This window comes from Cryptomeria japonica, chromosome 10 (assembly GCF_030272615.1).
Source record: "Cryptomeria japonica chromosome 10, Sugi_1.0, whole genome shotgun sequence".
Taxonomy (NCBI): domain Eukaryota; kingdom Viridiplantae; phylum Streptophyta; class Pinopsida; order Cupressales; family Cupressaceae; genus Cryptomeria; species Cryptomeria japonica.
Genome location: NC_081414.1, coordinates 365565221 through 365590149, shown reverse-complemented (window position 1 = coordinate 365590149; position 24929 = coordinate 365565221). Strand labels below are relative to the sequence as shown.

Genomic DNA, 24929 nt, shown 5'->3' with positions numbered 1-24929 from the left:
TGCTCTCCTTATTTCAATTTTCAGGATTGAGCTGACTATCATAAAACTCTCCTTATTTCAATTTTTGGGATTGAGTTGACTATCATAACGTTCTCCTTATTTAATTTACAAGACGAGTTGACTAGCATACTACAAGTTGCTAGACCTTTCAACTCTCCTTTCCTTTTCATGGATCACCTAGCATAACATAATTTTCTAGATCATGAAATCCATGTTCCTTCTTTCTCTCCCATGGACCCATAGCATAACACATTTTTGTAGTGTTGGATCATGGTTTCTTCTCCTTTCAATGGGTGTACATCCTTGTTCTTTCTATAGGCCCACTTGTGCTCTTGTAATAACATGTCAAGAATGATATTAGTGGTTGAGACATTTTTACGCAAGGTCTCTTTGACTAGTTGACTTGAAATATTTTGTTTTAGTACTAACATTGTTTGTTTTTGGTGTGTATTTAAAGGTTACTTGCATGGATTGATAGGATCCTATACAAGAGGGTTTGATCACCCCGCAAATTTAGTATTCTCCTATCCCTAGTTTGTCTTTTGTTAGGTCCCGGAGACAACTAAGAGGGGGGGGGGGACGGTGAATCAGTTGTCTAACAAATTCAAACCAAAAACAACTTTACCAACTTTAATGATTAATACAGGTAAACCAGTCTTTTATGCCGGTAGATAGTTTTATCAGTTAATTGTAATACCGGTAAAGATTAATGCATGAAACAAAAGGACAAATTCATCCACAACACATAACACCAATATTTGTACGTGGAAACCCTGTAAGGGGAAAAACCACGGTGGGAAACCTTACCCACAATCAGATGATACTACTGCAGATAGTATGTGTATACAAACGGGGCCTGCACATGCAGAAAGGCCAAGTGCCTAGAGCTCATTGCTCAAACACAAATATGAGTCACACTGACTACAATTGGATGGTTAAATCCAATAAGGATATACTGCTCAAATTAGCATCTTTCTATGCTGGATTCAGTACCGGTGTAGTTTTGACCGTCTTCACAAAAACCCTCCTTCAACCTTCAAATGATGTATGCATGTATAGCTCTGCTTATTCTCGCATATACCTTCACACAATTCTTTTTCGCATTCCACACTTGATCTTACATATAAGATCTTACATTTATATCATAACCTAAGACCAATTATAGTAGGTCGGCTCTAAAGGATATTACAATAAAATCAATTTACAAATAAAACAATATCTGATGCAATAACCGATTCAACATGCCGGCTTGATGCATTTACAACAATAATAAGACATCTCCATAGCGTGTCATGCTCGTCTAGAAAATATAAACCTGCCGGTGTATAACCTAAACCTATTTGCCGGTAACAACAAATATGCAAATGACCAAAACTTTAAGACAAAGTGTCCAAACGATGTCTTCGACATAACCAGGTGTTTTCCATGTTATTTCAAGTGCCGGTGAACATTATATCCTGACGGTGTACCAAATACTGGTGACTATGCATAAGTCACTTGCTTGCTAGTGAATGTTGCTGATTCTCCAAGGTGCCAGAGTTAATAAGTGTTAGTAGGTGTTGACATCAATGACAAAACCATACCAAAATACCAACATCTTTCTCTCAGATGCTCTATTTATTCATTTCTACTTTACTGAGAGTATGACCGTAAGGTCATACTCCGCTAAAGTGGGGGCTAAATGTAGTGTCGTAAATCATACACCTTTATTAGTGTGTCCAATTTCACACTCTCATAGCACTCATCTTAGTACTTTCCATCCTCTATGTATTATAGGACCTCTATTGTAATTAATTAATATCTAATTCAATATTATGAGTCTTATTCCACTTTATTACATCATCATACTATTATTTGGGTCCTTAATTCTAAATGTGCCCTTTATTTCTTCGATATCCTGATTTATCCTTAATCCTACCCCAATATCAACTTCCAAAACATATTTTACATATCTTTACATCATTTTTTGAGCCACTGAGCTGGAATTAGCATTATAACCCGATTATCTTGCATTCCTAAAAAGTCGAGAAAAAGTTGTCAGGACTAGGACAACCCACCCCTCCTATTCCCATGCTTTTTGCCCTAAATTTTGGGAGGATACTAAGGTGGTCCTACCCTATTCAAATCTCACTCTATGAAAAAATACACTAAATCTAGGTCAGCCTAAAAGTGATTTTAATTATGAAATCGCTCTAAAAGGCATCCTTCTCAACTCATTTTGACATCTACTATTTTCTTGTTCTCATCTATCAAATCAAGAGAAATTTTTCTTTTTCAAGAATAGCTCTGATTTATGGAGCAAAAAACTACATGAATGACATCTTCATATTATGATTTCATGATGGATTTTGTTTCGCTTATCATGTTATTGCATCAACACATGGATGACTTATCCTAAGAGAATATCATCACCTATTGAAGGTATAATCATCTACATTAAACTATTTCAATTTCAGATCCAACCTTGCTCTTAGAAGGCAAGCTTCCCAATTCAATTCAAGTTCAATTTCTATCTCAATTAGGGTTAATTCAAAACTCAAAGTTTGACTTAGGCAAACCCCTATCCACAACACTCTTTCTCTCGTCTTGTGCGTAGCTACAAGTTTTTGACGGAGACATACACTTCAAGAGATCTTTAGTAGACTGATATAAATCCATGCTCAGTATTTGGACTTGGTTTTCCAAGACTAGGGCACTTAAGTTGCCCCTATCCTTAGGTTTTCCCTCCAAATTTGGCAGAAAACTTAGTCTCAATCTCAGGAAGTAGATTCTTAGATCTTGCCTAGAAATCAGAAGACCAAGGCATTTTGGGCATCCCTGTCTCGTAGATTCAACTCTAGATTGCAAAAACAAGTTCACAATTAGATTTCCTATCCATTTTTGTGTATGTTGCAAAATCTCTATCTGTTTATTCATCATTTGTAGTTTTCTATGTTCTCATTTACTTCATACCTTAATCATAGTTTAATAGTCTCAAACTTATTCATCTTTCGAACATTGTAAGGAACCAAAATCCATAATATCTTATTAGATTCTCTTTGACAAAATTTAGTCAAATACAAGATCACATATTTGTGTGATTTCGTGTTCCTAATGTAAGGCTACTGTGAAAGTGGGTCTTGGTCCTAAACTCTCCTTACCTCATTTTCCATACCTTACAACACCAACACCCCGTATTGGGTGCAACATAGAGATAAATACACAAATATAAGAATGAAAGGGTGTTGTAAAATCCAAGGATACCCATTAACAAATGATCTTGCACAAATGGAGAAAATGGGAAACAATTTGAAGAGAGAATGCAATAAAATAATCATATAAAAGTGATTGAAGAAGTTATGAATGGAGGACTCAACATAACTCACCAAGGACAACATCCATAAAAAATATACAATACCTATCTCTCCATGGGAGAGAAATACTGAGGTTATAATCCCCACCATAATGAAGTATCTCCTATGACAATGAAGAATGCTTGAAGATAAAAGAGAATCCAATGCTTGCAAACATGTCTCCCCTTTGGAACAAAAAGTTTGATGGTGGATGTAGAAGAAGCTCCAAATCCAAGAAGAGAGATGAGGAAAAAAACATCATGATGTGTGTCTCTGAAATTTCTTGAGTATATCCATGCTAAAGTATGCCACAACAAATTAGGCACTACCCCAATCAATGAAGAGACAAATCAAACTATGTGGAAATTCATGTAGAACAATATACCAAGATTAGGGTATGATAATAGCTATGTTGTAACTATCATGAAGGAAGATATATAATCCCTAAAATGTGTACTCCAAATTTCTAATATGAGACACACCAAAAAATATGATATAATTGTCGAATAATCATACCATAAAGTTGAATCTAAAAGATAAAGATCATCATATTGAACAGAAGAATTGGAATCCATGGAAACTTTGAAATATGAAGACGTAGAAGGTGGGCGATATGGAAGCTCAATAAAAGTCTCAAGAACTTCTTCTTCTCAAAAATATGATTGACACTCAATACATGAGTGTGAATTCTAGTCAAAGGACTTTAATCCACAAGAGAAAAATTTGTGAGGTGTTAATTGAGATGAATGATAAACCATTCTAGTATAAATGATATATCTACTCTCCAAGTCTTCGATAAGCACTAAAACGATTATGAACTTGATTTTTTCCCCTTATCTACTATGTGTAATTTGATAGATAGAAATGAGATTGATAGAACGGTGGGACATAAAGTTTAAAATTAAATTTTACATCTCTTATGTCAATAGATCATTTACCACAAACATACATATATTTATCGTTGTCCATCAAAATGTGTGATAGAGTGCAAGGCTCGGATAAAGAGAACATACCATGTGATGAAGCCATATGATGTAAATAAAAAAGCCATCTCCCTAAACCAAGACTTGTAGATGCAATAAGTGCTTTACCTTTCATCTTTTCAACTCCTTTAATGAATCTTGATGACCCCAACTATGTAGATGATGATGGTTTAGAAGAAGAGGGTGAACTCAAAGACTTTGAAAGCAATGGAACTCTTCAACTCTTTTAAATATCTTTATAGCAATTATGTTCATCAAGCCTTTTTTGCAATATGCACATGTGGGTCTCTCCTCCTTAGGTTTATCCTCTTTGAAAGAGGTGTGAGGCTCATTATCTATTGTCTTATTTTTGGGTTTCTTCTTCCCTTTTACTTTAGGTGCTTGTGCCAACAATGTTTGACGCTTGGGAAGTATATCTAATTGGATAAGCTTAGCTTACTCTCTAATCAAACAATCACAAAATGTGTTAAAAGAAGGCTTTTTAAATGTTCTACTTAAAGCATCCATGGTGGAATAAAACTTAGAAGAAAAAATAAAAATAGTCCTTTTAACTTAGACAAAATCAAGAATATACATCCCTAATCATATTCATCTTTCTCATAACAATCCAATTGTAATATGAAATATTTGAACTTAACCGAATATTCCTCAATAATAGGAAATACATCAAGAGAAAGAGATGCCAATTTTATGTTTATTTGCAAATAATAAAATTCAATAACTATATCAAACAAATATTTGTGCTTATCCCATACCCACTTTGGTGTAATGCACTCCTCATGGGAAATAATAAGCTACATGCAATTCAATCGAGCCTAAACTCTCATTACATTTACTCCTAAGAGAAAATCTCTCATACTTCCTAGTTAATTTAGGTTGATGATCACCCAAAGTAGACCAGAACTCTTGAATAAGAGTAAATGCTATAGTTTTACTTTTCATGTGTGATAATTATGATGGGTGGGAAACTCAAATGAGCCTAATTTATCCATGCAAGCAACAAGCAACAAGCACCAATAAAGAAAAATAGACAATATACTACAAAAATTTGATATGGAATTTTCTAGATATGAATCAAGATTGAAAATAACCCCCCACCCAAAAAGTTAAATTTACTCCAAGTTTTATTATGTCCAAGTAATCAAGTAGAGTGCAATATTTTCAAAAAATGAATACAAGGTACTTGGGATGAATCAAGAAAACGTACATGGATAGATCAAAAGAGATCCTTAATACCTTTCCAATTCTACATGGATCGTAAAAGTTGGATAAGCAGGAAAAATATTATAAGCTTGAAGTTCCAAATGGGAGATCTAATTTCAATCAAAAATAAAATTCACTAGTAGAAAAAATTGATGGTGAGATGTACACGTTTAGATACATGTAACCATCTTTCCAACGATATCTTAATTACAAAAAATTGACTCCTAGATCAAAAGTTATAGTGATTTTTCCAATTTGGGTATAGTTGACAAAAAAAGAAAGAATTAGCCCTTGATGCTAGCCATCGAAAAGACCAAGGTCTAGCAATGAGGCATTGGGGGGATTGGAGCATTGGTAGTAGACAAATATGATGGTGGTGGGGCATCACTCCCCTGTGCTAGTGCCCCATATGGGCAAACAATTTAAGCCCCCACAAACTCAGGTTGATAGAGGGATTTGGCTCTTGATGCCTATGCGCTAAACAAATACACACTAATCAAGTGCAAAAATAAATTTTGATTATAAATTATAACCCTTTGTACTTGATTTGACAACATTGAAATGATTTAATGTATTTAGTACACAAATATAAAATATTCCTTATAGACGTCCAAAATATGCCAACTACACAATTTGATACATCCTATGACTACTAACAATAGTGTACATATCCATATGATTGTACAAATGCGTATTCTAACCATTCTACCATGCCCACCAAATAAATTATCATCAAAATATCAAGTATCATACATGGAAATAAGGGTTTTGGGACCTTTTGGACCCAATGGTGGGATTCTTTTTTCCCCAAAAGTGCACCTAACAAAATCTCATGCCCAAATGACTCAAATTTGAGGACTCTATAGATCTAGAGCTTTAATATCATGTATGAGTTGATAGTGAGCTCGCAAACCCTAGGATCACCTACAACAAAAAAATAGCCTTCCATAACAGAATATATTGCTTGATTATGTATGCAACAATGTACAATGATCAATGATAGATTAATACCCTACGTTCTACATATAATGTATATAAGGCCTTGCCTATATAGACAAGGTGAGAGATAGGATTAGACAAGATTGTGACAATTATCTTAGTCCTATGTCACAATACAACTAAAGGTAAGATAAAATAAGATCATATGAAACTAAGAATTCTACAAAGATTCCTAGGGCCCTAAGTAAACTTAACATGTGAACATGTGTGAATATGGCTTTCTAAGTGAACTAGTTAAGTAATATACCTTATTCACACCAACAAAAATCAACTAAGTAACTAGATAGGATAGATCATTTTCTCTTCTATTGTTTTGATTGGTGTGACCCATGGATTTAAATACTTGAAAGTTCTATTGATTATGAAGCAATCATGTGATTTGATAGGAAGCCTATTTTAAAATTTTAAGTAATCATTGTGATTTGATTGCTAAACAATGAACGTTGTCTTTGCATATCTGTTTTATAAATAATTCAATATTTTGGAGATTGTAGTTTTCAAATCAGACAATTTTTACATGAGTTTTGGAAAGATAAAATGGCTTCTTAAAAATAAGAATTTTTAATTATGATGAAGTTACAAACATGTCAATGTTTGTTAACAAACCAATTCATTTGCTTAAGACCTAAACATTGTACACTTGCATATGTTGTCAATTATATTTACTTTTGAACAATTAACCAAAAAATTGTACAAACTTAAACATACTATTTTACTATAATTTTCTTATATTTTAGAATGCAAACTTTATTTGCAATAAATGACATTATGTTCCATATAAAATTAGATTTTGATCATTAGTGATTGTTTAGTTGGTACTATTTGATGGATCATTGAATACATTTTGACTTAACATATGATGAAATCATTTAAATAATATTTATTATTAAATATTTGTTCAAATTTTTACATTTAAATAATAATGAAACGTATTCTATTAATGAATCAAACTATGACAAATGTCCTTGTACCTATTAGTACATACTCAACTCTCCGATAGACATTTTAGACTTATCTTACCAAATAAAAATATATATGATGATAATTATTCTAATAAATCTCAAGAAAAATGGGTAAAAATGTACACTTCACATTAACACTTACCTGGAAGGTTCCTTTATTTTTCACATCTTCTCAAGAAAATATGAGATCACTTATAAAGGAGACATCAATACTTTGTTCTCTCCGTTGCATTTGACTACAACATAAGCATGGGACTAAATTTTCGCATTAATTGTCTTATGAGATTATGAGCAAATAAATAAATTGTTATGAGTTAATTACTTCATGATAAATTGACTAATTTATATAATTTACATCACAGTCAAATTTAGATCCACTGAAAAAAGATGATACAATTTGAAGAGACAGAAAGTACATTAACAAAAATATGCATTTGAAATTGCAAATGAAACAAGCCTGGCAGACCGAGCACACGATTTTTGCATGAGGCCATCAAACATGCTTCGAAATCAACAAACATCACCAAGCACAAACAACAGTGAAGAAAATTAAAAACATTAGTCCTCTTATCTTCCAAAAGTCCCATTCTTACTGAGAAATTCTAGCCTGAAAACTAGATAATGATAATGATCACTAGCAGATAAGTCATAAGAATTTATATCTCACATCATTTGCACATCATTTTTGTCGACAGGGCATGATCAAGTGGTTGGACCACTTGGTTTTCATGTTGGAGGCCAAGGTTCAACTCTCCCCAAAGGACATTAAGGCATGCTGAATTGACATCTTAGCACTTGATTTGCAGGTGGATTATCAAGCAGCCAGCTTAGGAGCTCAGGAAGTAAATGCCAAAAATAGAGGAGGCCCCAGTTATAGGCAGGACAAACATCGACCTAATAAAAAGAATTGCAACTCTCAAAACACTTTGAGAAGGAAAAGTAAATTACAATGGCCTAGCATTTTTCATCTTAAGTGTCACATAACGTGTACCTACAAAATAGTGAAGCTAATTATTAGAGAAGCTTATTTCATCTTGAAAATATGCATCTTGTGCCACATAATATACAATAATACAAACAACAATCCAATAAGTCATCAAGTCATCATCTATGGCCCTGGCACAGTACAACTGGATATGGAAAACTGAACCTTACTAGAATAAATATTATATCAGACAAGAACTGAATGGCCAAGGCCATGCTGACCAATACATGCAAACATACAAAATAGTCAAGTTTGTCGACTCAAGTTCATCGATCATTGTGACTTGCAGCCTTTCAAGGATCCACACCAGTTGCATTGCCAACCCAATCACGTTAGCAATGAAAGTGCATCTAATAACCATAATTACTGTTATAGTGCGACCCATAACCTGCACCATTGTAGTTACCTCCAGCACTGTTATAGTTACCTCCCGTTGAATGACCAATATGACCATTATTTGGTTGGGGTGAAGAGTACGTGGTATTTTGTGTAGGATAAGAATTATATTCTGACTCAACTGAATTGTATGTGTTTGCTGGTGGTCCCGGAGCTCCCGCCATATAGTTCTGCCAGGAAGCCAGATATAAAGTTATGCAAATTAAATAAATATATTTCGCTCATTTGATCAGAATTCATCTGGAACATTTAGATGAACTCTTTTTCTAGCAGAGCTTTTTAATATTTTAATATTAAACATTCTGATCTCAAATTGTTACACTTCCAAATCTATAAATGAAGTTCTTGATGAAATTGAACTAAAAATTTATAAGATTGCATACAAGCAAAATGGATTTAGTAATTGTAGTACTAACAAACTTGTGTCTCAAATATAAGAAACGCCTTGTGTATACTAACAATCGAAAAACACAAAAACAAATAACAATTAGCAGATTATACCTGTAAAAGGACACACCCTCACCCACACACATGTATTCAGGGAACATTACCCTCTACTCTCATTCCTTAGTCGAAAGTGACTAGAATAAATTGAAACACTCACGAAACTCATGATCTGATGTTTCTCAGCAAGAACAGAGCATTCCTGTGCAATATATATATATATATATAATTTGATCCAAAAATGGATCACAAAAGTTTAGAATTTTAACTAAGCCACTATTCTCTATCCATATATATATATATATAATTTGATCCAAAAAAGGATCACGGAAGTTTAGAATTTTAACTAAGCCACTATTCTCTATCCCTATTTCAAATGACTAAGTATAACTTGAAACACTCTCAAGACACTTCTAACCTGATGTTTTCCAGCAAGAACAGAACATTGTTGTGAGAGGATCTGCAGAGAGTTAAGTAATGCTCTGAGGTGATCCAAACACCTTAGAGTCAACATAATTGAAGTAGGTTCCAGTTTTATTCGTAACAAAACTGGCAAATACAAAAGGGCAGCATTTTTCAAAGTGTTGTGGCAATTTTGCATCGATGTAGGTGACAGTTTTGTTGCCCATGTTTAAAAACAAGGGGAATGCTTGGAACAAGTCTGAGGTGTTCTTAGAGACTTCTTGTGCTAGCCTCTTCTAATAATTACCCTCAATGGGTAACTAAGGTATTCTTGAATGATTCCCTTGATGTATTTCTTTCTTTCTTTATTTTTTCATGCAGAGATAGACAGATTCCAGGTTGAGTACTCTGGAAAGTTGAGAGCAATAAAAGAGTGTGCATCTGCAACAAGTTGAAGGGCAAGTACAAGTGTTAGTATACTGCTAACATGTTGGTGGTGTCCTTGGAGGCCATAAAAGACAATAAGATCGTACACATGCAAAAGAAATATTAGCAAGAGAAGGCAAGATCTTATTTTTTAGGTGCTTTTCCACACTAGTTTATCTGAGGTAAATCCCTTGCATCTATTCTTGTATGTCCAATGGTTCGTTTTCTTGCATGCTTTCTTTCCATGCAACTACTACCACATTTCAAACAATTAAGCATCCAACTGATATGTACAACTGATTGAAAAATCATACTCATTATCGCATAAAACAAAAGTAACTTTAGTTTCCCACTAGTTACAGGATAGAACATGCTCTCTGTCGCAGTATTGTTCTGAGGAATAAAGAAACCACATTGTAGTAACATAGAAGAGACACAAAACATGACATGGAATGAAAATAGACGTGCACAATTGCATTATGAATATATGATGTGGATGGCAGCCATAAAGCTATAGAAAGTAGCCATTTACAACTTTAAGAAAAGTAAAAACTGAATTGATAAGTAGTGCATTGGAATATGCAAACTACTTATGAATCATATGGTGTCAAAGCAGGGGGCAAGGGTGTGTTTTGTGGACAGCTTTTCAGGAGGCCAATTTTTAGGGAAATGTAGGGGATAGCAATTAAAAATATAGGAAATTTCAAATATGCATATGATAAAGCATTTATCATATACATTATAGAACCTTATTGCATAACACTAGAGTTGAATTAAGTTTCACATGACAATCGACAGGGAAATTAGCAAAACTTCATTGCTTTCATTGTCAATGTGCATTTATATTATATAAAAAATTACAACAAAATGCCCAAAGGCTACAACTTTCATCTACAAGTTCTTGTCCTCTATGCAATTCAAAGAAATTGTGAGTAAGCATGGACTTGGGTAGTCTTCTACCTATGCAACTATTATTACTATACAAAATACTATTGTTTTGGCCCTCGACATTGAATGGGGGATCATCAACAAGGGTGGCTGTGCTTAGTCTACAAATAAAAACAACAATATAAGGCTAACCAAATTGCTTATCTACAACATTCTAGACAAGCACACTCTATAGACAAGTGTCCTTGAAGTCCCAAGTATCTAAAAGCATATATATACTTTAATAAAAAGGGGTATTGTATGTGAGATGTTAAGATATACCAAGTAGGACCAAAGCTCCACGACCCCAGCTTCCATGGCCACACAAGCAAAACCTACTTGAAAGAAGCCAAATATGTTAACTTTGATCATAGCAAATGTGCTACTTTGAAGGCAGGAATAGTTGCACAAAAAAAAGAAAGGAAAGGCAGCTAGTGCCAAACAAATCCATCAGATGTGACCACAGCCCAAAGAACAGCAATTCATTTAAATTGGAAGTAACATTGTACAAAGCATTTAACTTAAGCCACCTGTTAGGGAAGGGACAAGCAGCCATATGACCTTGGAGAAAAGAAATATGGCAAGCATGCACAACAGTCCTCGAGGTTCATAGACTGTCCACCAAGTAGCATGAGTGCCAAAGTGCACTTGCCAATCTTTGCTGAAGTCTTGTAGCCATCTAGTTTGCTAACTTAATCCACTCAACTCTAATCAATGAAGCTTATTCCAGACTACGCCTTTTTTAAGACCTTGATGTGGCCACTCATCACCTTGTGATCATTAATAGGAAAAATTCTACCAAGTCTTTCCACTTGTCATTGTAATGTCCCCACTTTATAATACAATTTAATGGTAAATGATAATAATAAAATTAAAATAAAAATAGAAAAGAATATAATTATATTTAATTAAGTTAATAAATGGTCAAAGACATGAAATGAAAGTTGTGACTCCCTCAAACATGAGATATAAAAGGGAGATTAGAACCTCATTTAAGGGGGATAATTTGGGAATCAGAGGTGCAGATCTGACTGTGAAAGGTTGTGTCCCTTTCAAAGGGGCAGAAATAATTAAGAGTTGCACTCTTTCAAAGGGTGCTGATGGTGAAAGGGTGTGCCTCTTGCCAAAGGGCATACATGATGAAGAGGTGTGACCCCTCCCTCACATTGAGAGATATAAAGGAAAGGAATCCAAGCATCCAGCGAGATCACCATCGATCAGATAAGATCAAAACTGTTATTAAGTTACAGGCAGTAACATCTTTGTTCTTGGTTGGGATGTGCTTAATATATGAAGCCTGATAATGTTCTTATGCAGGATTCAGTAGTAATATTAATATAGATTGAAATATGTATGATGTTTACCTCACTGGGTAAACAGGAAGAATACAGAAACTGAACAGCAATGCACAATGCAATTACAAAGGAAGTACCAGAATAAGCTTTCCATTAATGTCAAAAGATGTTCATATTATAATCTGTCGTCCACATTTCATGTCCTCCAACACCCGGAGATGGTACAATATATGACAGCCGAAGGGGTGCGACACAACCGTCGCAACTCCAACTACCTACCCGTCGGCTAACTAACTGACCGCCGTAACTCATTATTACCGACGACAACATAAACATAATATACCAACATAACATAATGATTATTCCTGTCAACATCATCCCCCCCAAGAAAAGAAGTCGACTCCGACGACTTAATACAAAATAGAGATGAACGGCAGGAACTACTGACGCCTGTCGGGCCCGGATCTTATACACTTCCTGCATCCTCGCTTGAAAACCCTTTTCTGCTACCATCCGATGCTCAAGTGCGGATTTCACCAATATTGCTTCCTTTGCCATCACAATCCTCCTGGGCCTAACCCAAACTTGTGTGCAAAACACGTTTTTCAGTCTCAGCTTCCACCAACTGCTACTCAAATGATTCTGTCTCCCTAGCCAATTTGTCCTCGATAGCCACCCGTGCTGCTCTCTCGGCATCCAACTCCTGGGTACGCTGAACCAAGTCTCACGCGACTATTGCCTCCAACCTGGTGGTCAGCTCCTCCCGAGCCCTCTGTGCATCCACCAAGGCAACCTCACGTCCAGCCGAGACATACTCCGAGTTCCTCAAAGTGTACCAGTCATGCCTGGAGGTGGCCACAATCCGTTGGCACAAATGCTAGGAGCCAACTCAAATCCTCCATCACACTCCCCAAAGGCTAAAAACTGAACTGAATAACTCCCTGGTGTCATACAACTGCGCGGACCTGCAATGCCTTCCCTCAAACTCTGTTTGTTCGCAACCTCCAAATCCGTCTCCCTCTACGGCTTATGGCTTCCCTGCCAATGCTTAGCTGTGGGCTTCTTTCGCACAATACGAACAACCACAACACTTCTCGTGGTCTTTTGTAGCTCAAAATAAACTGGGGGTCTGGGGGCAACGCCCCCAGCGGGGTCGAGGGGCAGCGCCCCCGCGGGGTCTGGGGCAGCGCCCCTCGCGGGGTCGAGGGGCAGCGCCCCTCATGGGGTCCTGGGGCAGCGCCCCAGGTGCGCTCCCTGTCGCAGTACAGGGCAGGGTCGAGGGGCAGCGCCCCCGCCGCCAACACCAATTTATAACCTTTAAAACCCCACGAAAGTCCATGGCGCGCATCATTTCTGTGATATTTTATGATGTCAAAACCCTTCTTCTACACTCCAATATTTTCAGTGTCCAGGCTCCAGATGTCATCGAATCATTTTTCAATCCATCGTCGTTTTTTTATTTTATTTTAATAAGGCACTGTAATGTCCCCGATGGCACCCCGGCCATACAACCTCCCTGTACGGTCAACAACAACACTGGCACCTCCAATCGTGCGGCTGCTTGGTCTACCTGTGGCGATCGTTTTGCCCTTACGTGGCTGTGTGGATTGTGCGGGCTTGGTCTCTTTTTTTTTTCTTTTCCCTTTTGCGGCTGTTGCGCGTTGGTGTGCGTAACCCTTGCTATGTGTGTTGATCAGGCCGTGCGGTGCGTCTTCCTCCTCCTCTATCCCTTGCTGTGCGGCGGTGTTCGGTGTTGTGCGGTGTGCGGCGTTTTAACCTTGCGTGGCGGTGTCTTCATGCGTCGCTTTATATTTTTCGCGGCCTTCGGTGGCTCCCACCGCACGGTGGTGCCACCGTCAGTGGTTCCACCGCACGGTGGCTCCACCGTCGGTGGTCCCACCGCACGGTGGTCCCACCGCACGGTGGCTCCACCGTCGGTGGTCCCACCGCACGGTGGCTCCACCGCATGGTGGCTCCACCGTCGGTGGTTCCATCGTACGGTGATGCCACCTTCAGTGGGCCCACCATACGGTGGCCTTTTTCTCTCTCTCTTTTTTTTTTTTGTGTCCCTTACAATCGCTGTCGTATGACCGTGCGATTTTTTTTTTTTCTCTTTTTTTTTTTTAATTTTTTTTTTGGGTAAGTTGTCTAAAGAGTCTTCGGCTCGGGTCCCCTGTCTCTGGGATCGCCCTTCATCCTTCTCGGTTTTCCTCGCCCAAAAGTCTCCTGCTTTTGTCTTGTGCCTCTCAAGTCGCTTGCCCGGCCTCTTAGGTCCCCTTCCATCCTCTTGGGTCCCCCTTCGGGCTCTCGGGTGTCCGTCCGGCCTCTCGGGTCCCCTGCGCGCTTCGCGTGATAGGGTTTCAATTTAAACCTATTGGTGGCAAGTTTATTTTCCATGGCCATCCGAAGACCTGGAACCACAAATTCTATAGGGACCACAGTCTCCTTCCCGTACATAAGAAGAAGAAGGATAATAAAGATTTTGAAGGCTACGGCCTTCCACACAGGGTTCCAATCGTTGTCGACACTCTTCGGATTATTTACGTCGCTAGGGTTTGGGGCGTCTCCCTTCCAATATTCTCTATATTCTGGAGGATATTGATCTAGCTCCTCTCCTTCGACGCTTAATACGTTACAGGAGGGTGAGAACATCTCATAGTCCTCCTGCTGCCAATGGAACAATCCATTTAGTGAATTTGTGTCATCCTCCGAACAGCAACCTCCGATTTTTAATATGCCTTCGACATCTGGGTCCATCCCCTCTCTCCCTTCGTCTCGTGGGTCATTTTCCCTCTCGGATTCAGATCCCGAGGTAGAGGCAAGTTCCTCACTCACCAACTGCGTCCGGAGATCAATAGTGAATTTCTTGCCTCCGCTCTCCATCGAGAGTGTATTTCGTTTCCAGTTGTGGTTTGCTTTCGCTGCCACCAACCATCCTCTTCCAAGTATGGCGTCATACCCTTTCTGTTTCAATGGAATGACCATGAAGTCGAGTACAAAAGGTTGTGCACCCACAGTGACTTGCTGTGCCATCAACATGCCGAGGGGTTTAATCCCGTGCTGGTTTGCACCTAGCAGATTAAACGTAGGTGGCCACAGAGTGGGCTTTCCTAGTTTTTTCCATGTGTCCTCCGGAAGCACATTTACTTCGGAACCGCCGTCTACTATAGTATCCGTCAGGATGGTGCCCAGGATGCCCATCTCCACCACGGCTAGGTGTCAGCCATTGTTGACGGTAAGTACAACTGGATTTGTTGCCGAGCTTCCTAGTATGGGAGCGTCCATGTCTCTCGGTTTGGGTTTATCAGCCTTTGTGCCCAACAACACTGTCCCCAATTGCGGTATGGTGTGTAGGAGGTCTTCCAGTTTCACAGGTACCTCCATTTGGAGCATCTGCCGTACAATGTTCCTCTCCGCGTCTGTGCAGTAGGGTCCAGATGACTCGTGTGTCTCTCCCCGTTGGGCTTTCATGGCCCTTTCTATTTCCTCCCTTGCCTCCATCATTCTCTGCTTCTCGGTGCAGGGATGGGGGTATCGGGCTTCCTTTGCCTGCCCTCGGGTAAGAGCAAGGATGGCTTCTTTACCTCGTGTGTTGCCTTCGATATCAATCAGATTGGCCCCTACGCCAGACTTCGGACAATCGGCATCTTCATGGTCACCGGGGCCACACCACCGACATAGCTTTTGAGCGGTGTCATTGTTATTACACTCTCGTGCGTAATGACCCCATTGATTGCAAGCCCTACATTGAATCATCGGGCGTCCCTTCGCGTCGTATTGGACCCTGTTTCTGGTGGAATTATTATTATTCCCCCGTCCGCCTCGTTGGTTTCCTCGGTAGCCTCCGGAAGATGCATTATTGTTTGAATCCGATGTGGAGGGCTGCTCATGTGCAAAGAGCACTTGCTGGTTACGTGCCTTCAGATTGTATGGGCATTCCTTCGTAGAATGTCCCATGATCTGGCAGATGTCACAGAATGCCTTCTTGGGACAGACACCCTTTGTGTGGCCGCTCTCCTTACAATCCGTGCACCACAGTTCATCATCCTTGCTTGTGGTCCCCTTCATTGTCTTAAACTCTTTTAACATCCGTTCCATATCCTTCTGAAGGGCCGTGACTTTCTTCTTCGGCTTCTCATCACTGCTACTCTCTTCTTCCGACGTATCATCTTCAGAGGATGACGAGGATCTATTCTTCTTCTTTTTGGCCGTCTTATTTTCACTTTCCAAGTCCATGGCCCGGTTGTATGCATCATCGTAGGATGTCGGAGGCACAATTTTCATCTTTCGTCGTAGCTTAGGGTTCAGACCCTCGACAAACCACCGCTTCTTTAAGCCATCAGCCGGTTGGCTTTCCATCTTTCCGACTAATTCCTTTAGCCGGCGGCCATATGCCCGTACGGTCTCCTTCTTTCCTTGCTTTGTTCCATAGATTTCCGAGACTATCTCATTATCATCTCGGAGAAGCCGAAATTCCTTCTCGAATGCTTTCTTCAATTCATCCCACGTAGTTACCCCGGTTTTATCCAAGTCTGAATACCAGTCAATAGCCACTCCTCTCAGTGTGGCGGGGAACTGCTTCATCCATTCATCCTGGTCAGTCACCCCGTTGGCTGTCCAGATTCGCAGGTACGGCAATGCCGTGCGGGATCATCTTTGCTATCCCCGTTGAATTTGGGCAACTTCTGTTTGGTTGCCATTGATGGAAGTCGTCCACTTGGAGGTGGTTGTGGCCGTGTCTGCCCTCCGGCGCTGCTCCCTCCGATGCCGCTGATGTCTCTTGTGGTGGTGACCAAAGGTACGGTGTTCTGCCTTGAACCTACCGTGCGGTTAGCTTCCCCTTCGCCATCACCCGTGCCCGGCTCCCTTCGATGATCCTCCCTTTGTGGCGTGAGAGCGACTACCGTGCGGTTAGCTTCCCCTTCGCCGTCACCCGTGCCCGGCTCCCTTCGGTGATCCTCCCTTTGTGGCGTGAGAGATAAGTTTTTGAACCGATCTCGAGTCTCTTCAACTAGTTCTCTCCGTAACCTAGTTTCCTCCAGAAACTCTTCGAGGCTTCTCGCTCTACAGTAGTCTGGCGACGCGTAGAAATTCCCCTCGGCTTCTGCACCTTCCGTGACACCTCCTTGGTTCCCTTCGGCAGGTCGTCCTTCGGCAAGTTGCATCAGCCTCCGTCTACGTTCTACACGTTGTTCCAGAATCAAAGCCTTCTGCGCAGCCTCCCACTCGTCGGTTTCTAATTTCTTATTTCTGTCTTTATTCAGTAAATTGGGCATTAATTGTGGTACAATTTCATGTTTCACAACACATAAATCAAAACACAACACGTCTTTATTAATTCATTCTTTTGTATACAATCAACATAATTCTTCTGCTTCTAACAGTGTTCTTTATTTCTCTCCCTTCACAACTTAAGGATTATTTGTCCTTCGTCGGTCTTCCCTACGCCCGTCATCCTGGCGCTCATGAAATTCTCGTAAGATTTGCTGTCGTCGGTTCTCATGGTAGGTGTCTTCTCTGCGGTTTTGAAGAGCCAAAAATGCTTGAGCCAGAAGGTTAGGCAAATTGCTCATTAACCGATTCACCGCCGGGCTTACACCAAGCGCGCTCCACACAGCATCCTCTGGAACAGCCTCAATGGTGGCTTCCCTCCGTACGTGTGTTTCGATGGCCGCTTGAAGGATGCAAGAGAAATCTTTTGTGAGTGCTCGTTCTCCTTTGAACAGTTCTTGGTGATCCTCGTCAGGTTTACTGCTCGTCCCCTCGGGCAATGGTTGTCCCATTATCCCTGTGCCATGTAGTATATTCCCGTCCCTCCTGAAATAATTTCGGCAACGGCGCCAAATGTTTACCTCACTGGGTAAACAGGAAGAATACAGAAACTGAACAGCAATGCACAATGCAATTACAAAGGAAGTACCAGAATAAGCTTTCCATTAATGTCAAAAGATGTTCATATTATAATCTGTCGTCCACATTCCATGTCCTCCAACACCCGGAGGTGGTACAATATATGACAGCCGAAGGGGTGCGACACAACTGTCGCAACTCCAACTACCTACCCGTCGGCTAACTAACTGACCGCCGTAACTCATTATTACCGACGACAACATAAACATAATATACCAACATAACATAATGATTATTCCCGTCAACATATGACAGTCATACTTAATTTCATATATATCCATAACACATGAATGAGTTCGAAAGAAATAGACTGCACTCAGAATTACATCAATGTCACTGGAGGATCAGACTTAAAGACACAGACCTTCAGAAAGTCACACCGATATAACAGCATCGGGGTATGATTACCAGTGAATTCCTTATGCAGATAGAAAACACATACAAATAGATTAATATGCAGATATATACAGAAGTTCGATCGACACTCTGATCTGAATGAAAAAAGAATCAAAAGGGAGAATGCTTTAGCAGAACAGAAAAAAATAAAGGGACCAGCACCCTGTTTTCCCTTTATGAAGATAAAGGCACCCTCTCTCTAACCCTCCCTTATCAAATTGAGAATAGTAATCTAGCGCAAGATTTAGAGCAATCCCAAAAGGGAACATTACAAGTGGTATCAGAGCATGATCTTGCCAGCCTGTAGGGTGAGGATAAATCGATTATGCATTCTAATCAATGAGAAGGGATATATTAACTCCATCCAAATATGGCAACAACTAAATGACAATGGCAAGACAATATGAGAGATTGTTAAACATACGTGTATTTTGCGAAGAAGACAATCACGTATATAATATATACAATAGATTAAGAGAGAATATTATGGAGATCTAAGATGAATTATATGAAGAGTTGGTAACAGACTTTTGAGAAAATATTGTGGATACTTTATGTCAATCTTATGATCAGATTATGGAAGACTTTATAGCAGATCTGTGGAAGAGATTTATTGTGAATTATGGAATAATAATTGGCCCAAGAGATGGTTCTGGTCCTGATTGGATGCTACTGCCTCTTGTGTATAAAGTGAATTGGCCCAAGAGATGGTTCTGGTCCTGGTTGTACGCTTCTGCCTCTTGTGGATAAAGTGAATTGGCCCAAGAGATGGTTTTGGTCCTGGTTGGACACGCCTCTCGTGGATAAAGTGAATTGGCCCAAGAGATGGTTCTGGTCCTAGTTGGACACAATATAACTTTAATGTTGATGAGTGGACAGTGTCTAATATCTTTCCACTGTAATGTCCCGTTCTAGGAACAATGCAATATAACCACAAAATTTAATGTTTTGATACCACTTGTAATGTCCCTTATTGAACAATAGATGAATTATCGGACAATTAATGTCTGACTCTTAGAATAAACTTATGTATTTGGAAATAAGAATGCAATTATATAATAAATGATAATGATCAAGCCATTGGCTATCACTGATTTATACAATTAAGATATGCTTGAGTGAATTGATATCAATTTGCACTAAGTGTACAATTACTTCTTGTTTCCAATAAGACAACAATTATTTCTTGTTTCAAATAAGACAATATAAATATGCAATGGACTAGAAGTCGATATTGCCAATGGCAATATGAATGGCTGCATCTGATTTGGAATATTTAGTATGCACAACTGGTTATTGCTGTTTCAGATCTGGAAATAATATTATGCAAGGTATAGAGTGCCATGCCTGATGTGAATAATTCTTGGCTTCATGCACACAATATTGGGCCTTCGGCCTTGCTCTCATGAGCTCTTCCAAACTGGAATAAAAAACAATATATAAACACAATCGATCATAGTTTGAGTGGGTGGGAATGCCTTCTTATACCTTGTACTTTGGAATGATAAGTTATGTGGCAAAAGAGATGACTATTCATCATCGCCTTACTTCCTTAACTAATCGCATCCTTTCATGATAATTATTATTATCGATTAGATTTTACTAATCGCTGCTTTCATTCATAATTGATATCTGCTTGTTATAATCGCTGACTACTGATTATCATCGTGCCTCTTTATAACGATATCAATTAGTTTATAATTGATAGTTGGGCATGCTTATCTTAAACGATATTGTAATCGACATCATTAATTACTGGGTTTGCATTGGTTTGGATATTGATCTGATATTATTAAGTGTTATATTAGCTGCTGACTTCTACTAACATGTAATCGATATCTGCCCATGCCTTACCCAATATCCTTATGATCATATTTGATCCTGTAATGTCCCCACTTTGAAATAGAATTCATAATAAATAATAAAAATAAAATTAAGATATGAAAAATTAAAATTAAAATATAAAAGAATATGATTAAATATTACTAAAATTTAATTAAGTTAATGAATGGTCAAAAGACATAAAATGAAAAGTTGTGACTCCCTCAAACATGAGATACAAAAGGGAGAAGAGAACCTCATTTGAGGGGTGATAATTTGGGTATCAGAAGAGCAGATCTGATTGTGAAAGATTGTGTCCCTTTCAAAGGGCAGAAATAATGAAGAGTTGCACTCTTTCAAAGGGTGCTTATGGTAAAAGGGTATGTCTCTTGCCAAAGGGCATACATGATGAAAAGGTGTACCTTTCCCTCACATTGAGAGATATAAAGTAAAGGAATCAAAAGCCTCGAATGGCAGCACCATCGATCAGATCAGATCAGAACTGTTATTAAGTTACAGGCACTAACATCCTTGTTCTTGGTGGTATGCATGGGGATTATGGAAAAGAAAGGAAGAAGTGTACACAGCAGAGATTATCGAATCAGAATATCATCAAGCGTTCACTCAGATCAAAGGATCAAAAGAGGGAAGAAGATCAGATTTGGACATTAATAATTAATGGAGTAAACAGTAGACTCAAACACATAGTGGGGACTTGTTGTGATGTATTTCAAACATCGCTCCATTGCAAATGGGAACCCCCAGTGGTTTTCTTTTTTTTTTTTTAAGGGTTTTGCCTTAGCTCTGCAATTTCATAAGTGTTTTTCGAGAGTTTAGAGTTAGAGTTTTTCCAAGAGTCACCCCGAGCCAGATAGAGAATTCTTGCTCAGATTAGTGTCTGGACATCACCAAAGCACTCAGAAGGCCCGAGGACGAAGATCACAATTGCTTTGGGTTAATGTTGTGAGGTATTCACACATCGCCCCATCGCAAATGGGGACCCTCACTTTTTTTTTCTTGCTTCCTAGGTTGTGTTTGAGTCTTTTGCTATTAGCCTTTGCATTAGAGAAGCATAGGCGCTTAAAATGGCCAGGTGTCAAGTGAATAGCCTTGTGTGAAATGTGAAGTAAGTGAGTAAGTTTATAGGGTTTGCATGTCATGCCGGCTAATCAGGAGTCTAGCTAAAGAGTTGAATAAAATTGCTAATAGCGTCAATCCAAGAGTTCAAGGTTGTAGGTAAGCTCCAATTGTTTTAATTTCCCCTCAAGTCTTTTGCTTAAGAATTGGTGTAAGTATGAGTTTGAGCGATTGAATGAATTATTCCAAGGATTGAAATCTTGTGCAATTAAGTGATTAATAAGCTCATTTGTAATCCGCCTCATCTCTAAGTCTTCTCTAGGTTTTAACTTCATGACTCACACTTTTGAAGCGAACTTCATGCTTGAGAGGATTGGAGCGAACTTCATGACTTGCTGACTTGAAGCGAACTTCATGCTTGGGAGATTTGGAGCGAGATTCTTCATGTTGGAAGTGGAGGAATGAAGGAAATTGCCTACTTCATGATCAAACACTCAAGAGCAAGCTTCATGAGTTCACCATTGAATCAAAATTCCTACTTCATGACTTGCCTCCTTGGAGAGAAATGCTAACTTCATGACTTTAGCAAGTGGAGTGAAATTCACACTTCATGACTTCACCTTTTGGAGCGAATTCCTAACTTCATGAGTAGATGATCTCAAGCGAACTTCATGAGTAGGAGTATTGGAGCGAATTTTACCTTCAAGGCTTCATAAACGAGATGGAAGATAAGGAGATGAAGGAAATTTACAATCACTCACTTCATGTTCAAGCATTCACAAGCGAACTTCATGACTTGCCTCCTTGGAGCGAATTTCATCAATAAGCATATACAAGCAAGCCTACATGAGCGAAATTGAATGAGAAATGAAGGATGACTGCCTTGAATGGATTCAATGCCAAGTGAACTTCATAACTTCATGTTTTGGAGCAAACTTCATGACTTCATGTGTTGAAGCGAACTTGAACTTAATGATTTCATGTATTGGAGCGAAGTTGAACTTCATGAGTTAGGCTTTGGGAGTGAAATTCATGAATAAAGAGATTGGGCTGATTTACATCTTCAAGTCTTCATGAGTAAAGTTGGGAATAAAGGGATGAAGCACATTAGAGAACATCAACTTCATGAATTCAACCTTTGGTTTGAAATCCTTACTTCATGAGTTGAGCAAGTGGAGCGAAATTCACAACTTCATGAGTTGCCATCTTGGAGCGAAAATTTGCAGCTTCATGACTTTGCAGTTTGGAGCGAAATTCATTCTTCATGAGTTGGGTTTTGCAAGCGAACTTCATGATCTCACAAGTTGGAGCGAATTTTACACAACATGAACTTCATGAGTTGAAGTATTGGAGCGGATTTTGCAACTTCATGAGTTGCCACTTTGGAGAGGATTTTACAACTTCATGAGTTGCCTTCTTGGAGAGAATTTCATGTTTGGACATTTGGAGCGAAGTTCATACAAGTCTACTTCATGAGTTGATGGTTAGGAGTGAATTCCATTCAAACGAACTTCATGAATCAATAAAATGGAGCGAACTTTATACAAAATGCACTTCATGAGTTAGAGGTTGAGGGTGAATTTCATGATTCGAGAAAATGGAGCGAATTCCCTATGAAGGTAAACTTTATGAATGGACAGAAGGGAGCGAACTTCATGTTCTGAGCTTCAAGGGTAAATTTCAAGTGTAAAAGTTACGGAGTGAATTCTACTTCATGTGTTCCTAATTGAGGAAAGAATCATTTTGAGTTGAAAGGATGAAAATTCAAAGATCACTTCATGAGAAACAAGGCGAACTTCATGAGCAGGGGCTTAGGAGTAGACTTCAAGAGCTCCTCTCCAAGAGCGAAAAAACAACTTCACGTATCCCTTCATGAGGGCGAATTCTCTTTATATGCTCTTATTAAATCAAGTGTATTTAATACTTGCTTGTTTGTTTTGCAGGAAATAAAGAAAGAAATAAGGAGATCACACAAGAAACGTTCAACGACATGAAGGGAGTCACAAGAGTTTAGAGTTTCAAAGGGGAAATCAGAAGTAAATCAATACTTCAAAACTAAGATCTGCACCTTGCACATGTATGATTGAAGCCTTCAAGAAGCAGATAGTTTTAGAAGAGTTAATCAAAGTTAGAAGATCATCGTCATCATCGCTGAAGCTAGATAATGTTGAGTATCAAGAGATATCTCTCAACATCCCTTCATGATGATGAATCAATCAAGTCTACAAAGAAGATCATCATCATCATCGCTGAAGCTGGATAATGTTGAGTATCAAGATCTATCTCTCAACATCCCTTCATGATGATGAATCAAATCAAGTCTACAAAGTGCAAGTTGGAGGTCGCGTCCTAGTCATCATCCCACTCACTATCTCTACCAATCAGAGAGGTCTGCATCAACATGTCTTGATTCAATGTACCTGACTCACCAATAATGGTGCAATCTCCGAGGCACCTACCTTTGTTATCTATTGGTCATGACAAAGTGTTGCAATTATTTCATTGGCCAAACTGAGTTTGTTGTAACAAACCCTAATTAGGGTTTTCATTGTAAAATCTTGGCCATTGATTTAAAATGGATTTGAGCCATTGAATTGCATTGAGAGCATTATAAAAGGCTCAAGCTCTTCATTTGTAAAGGTTAATAGTCAGCAAATAGTTAGCTAATAGCGAGTAGAATAGTGAATAGTTAGTAGCAAGATGAGAATAGAATAGCAATTAGAGTAGAGTAGGAGGAGAAGGCATAAATTGTTGCCTAAGTTGTAAATGAACTCCATTTTCATTGAAGTTATGGTGAAGTGTGTTGATTCTATTACAATGTGCATGGTTTCTTGTTGGATCCTCATGTTAGATGATAAATAAATTAGATTGAATGGAAGGATTTGTTGAATGCATTTGTATGGAATTCGTTTAGTCCATACCACTAGCCTCTTGCTGATTGTAAGTGTGCCTTGTGTGGTCAATTGGGAATAATATAAGCTCAACTTCAAATTGTTATGCGTCCATTGTTTATGCATTGACTTGAATGGTGAACAATGTTCGATGCTAATGATTTGAACATCTTTAAAATGTCCTTAGAAGATTGCACTGAGCTTCTGTCAAATTGTTCCATTTGATGGCGAGACCTCGCTCAATAGGATTCCATCTAAACATTCGTCCATCTTCTTATATTCTAGGCCTTAGAATAGACCTTCTCAACCCTTTACCTTTTGCCATTTTTTCAAAATCAAGCTAGTTTAGGACAAAGAGCATCACCATATAGCAACATCAAATGATCGAGTTCTAGCAAATCAAGCATTCAGGCATTCGAATGCAAGTCCCCTTGTGATTCCAGCATAATCACATCAACCAACAGAGCTTATCCACACGTA

At 38.8% G+C, this 24929-nt stretch overlaps 1 protein-coding gene across 1 annotated transcript in view; it reads right to left on the bottom strand.

The window, feature by feature from the left end:
* Positions 1–8481: 8481 nt before the first annotated feature.
* LOC131079975 (flowering locus K homology domain) overlaps positions 8482–24929 on the bottom strand; it is a 200076-nt gene continuing 183628 nt past the window's right edge. The window contains exon 7 of the mRNA XM_058018026.2: positions 8482–9030. Coding sequence (XP_057874009.2) covers positions 8815–9030 — 216 coding nt within the window. The 3' untranslated portion in view covers positions 8482–8814. The remainder of the gene's footprint in view (positions 9031–24929) is intronic.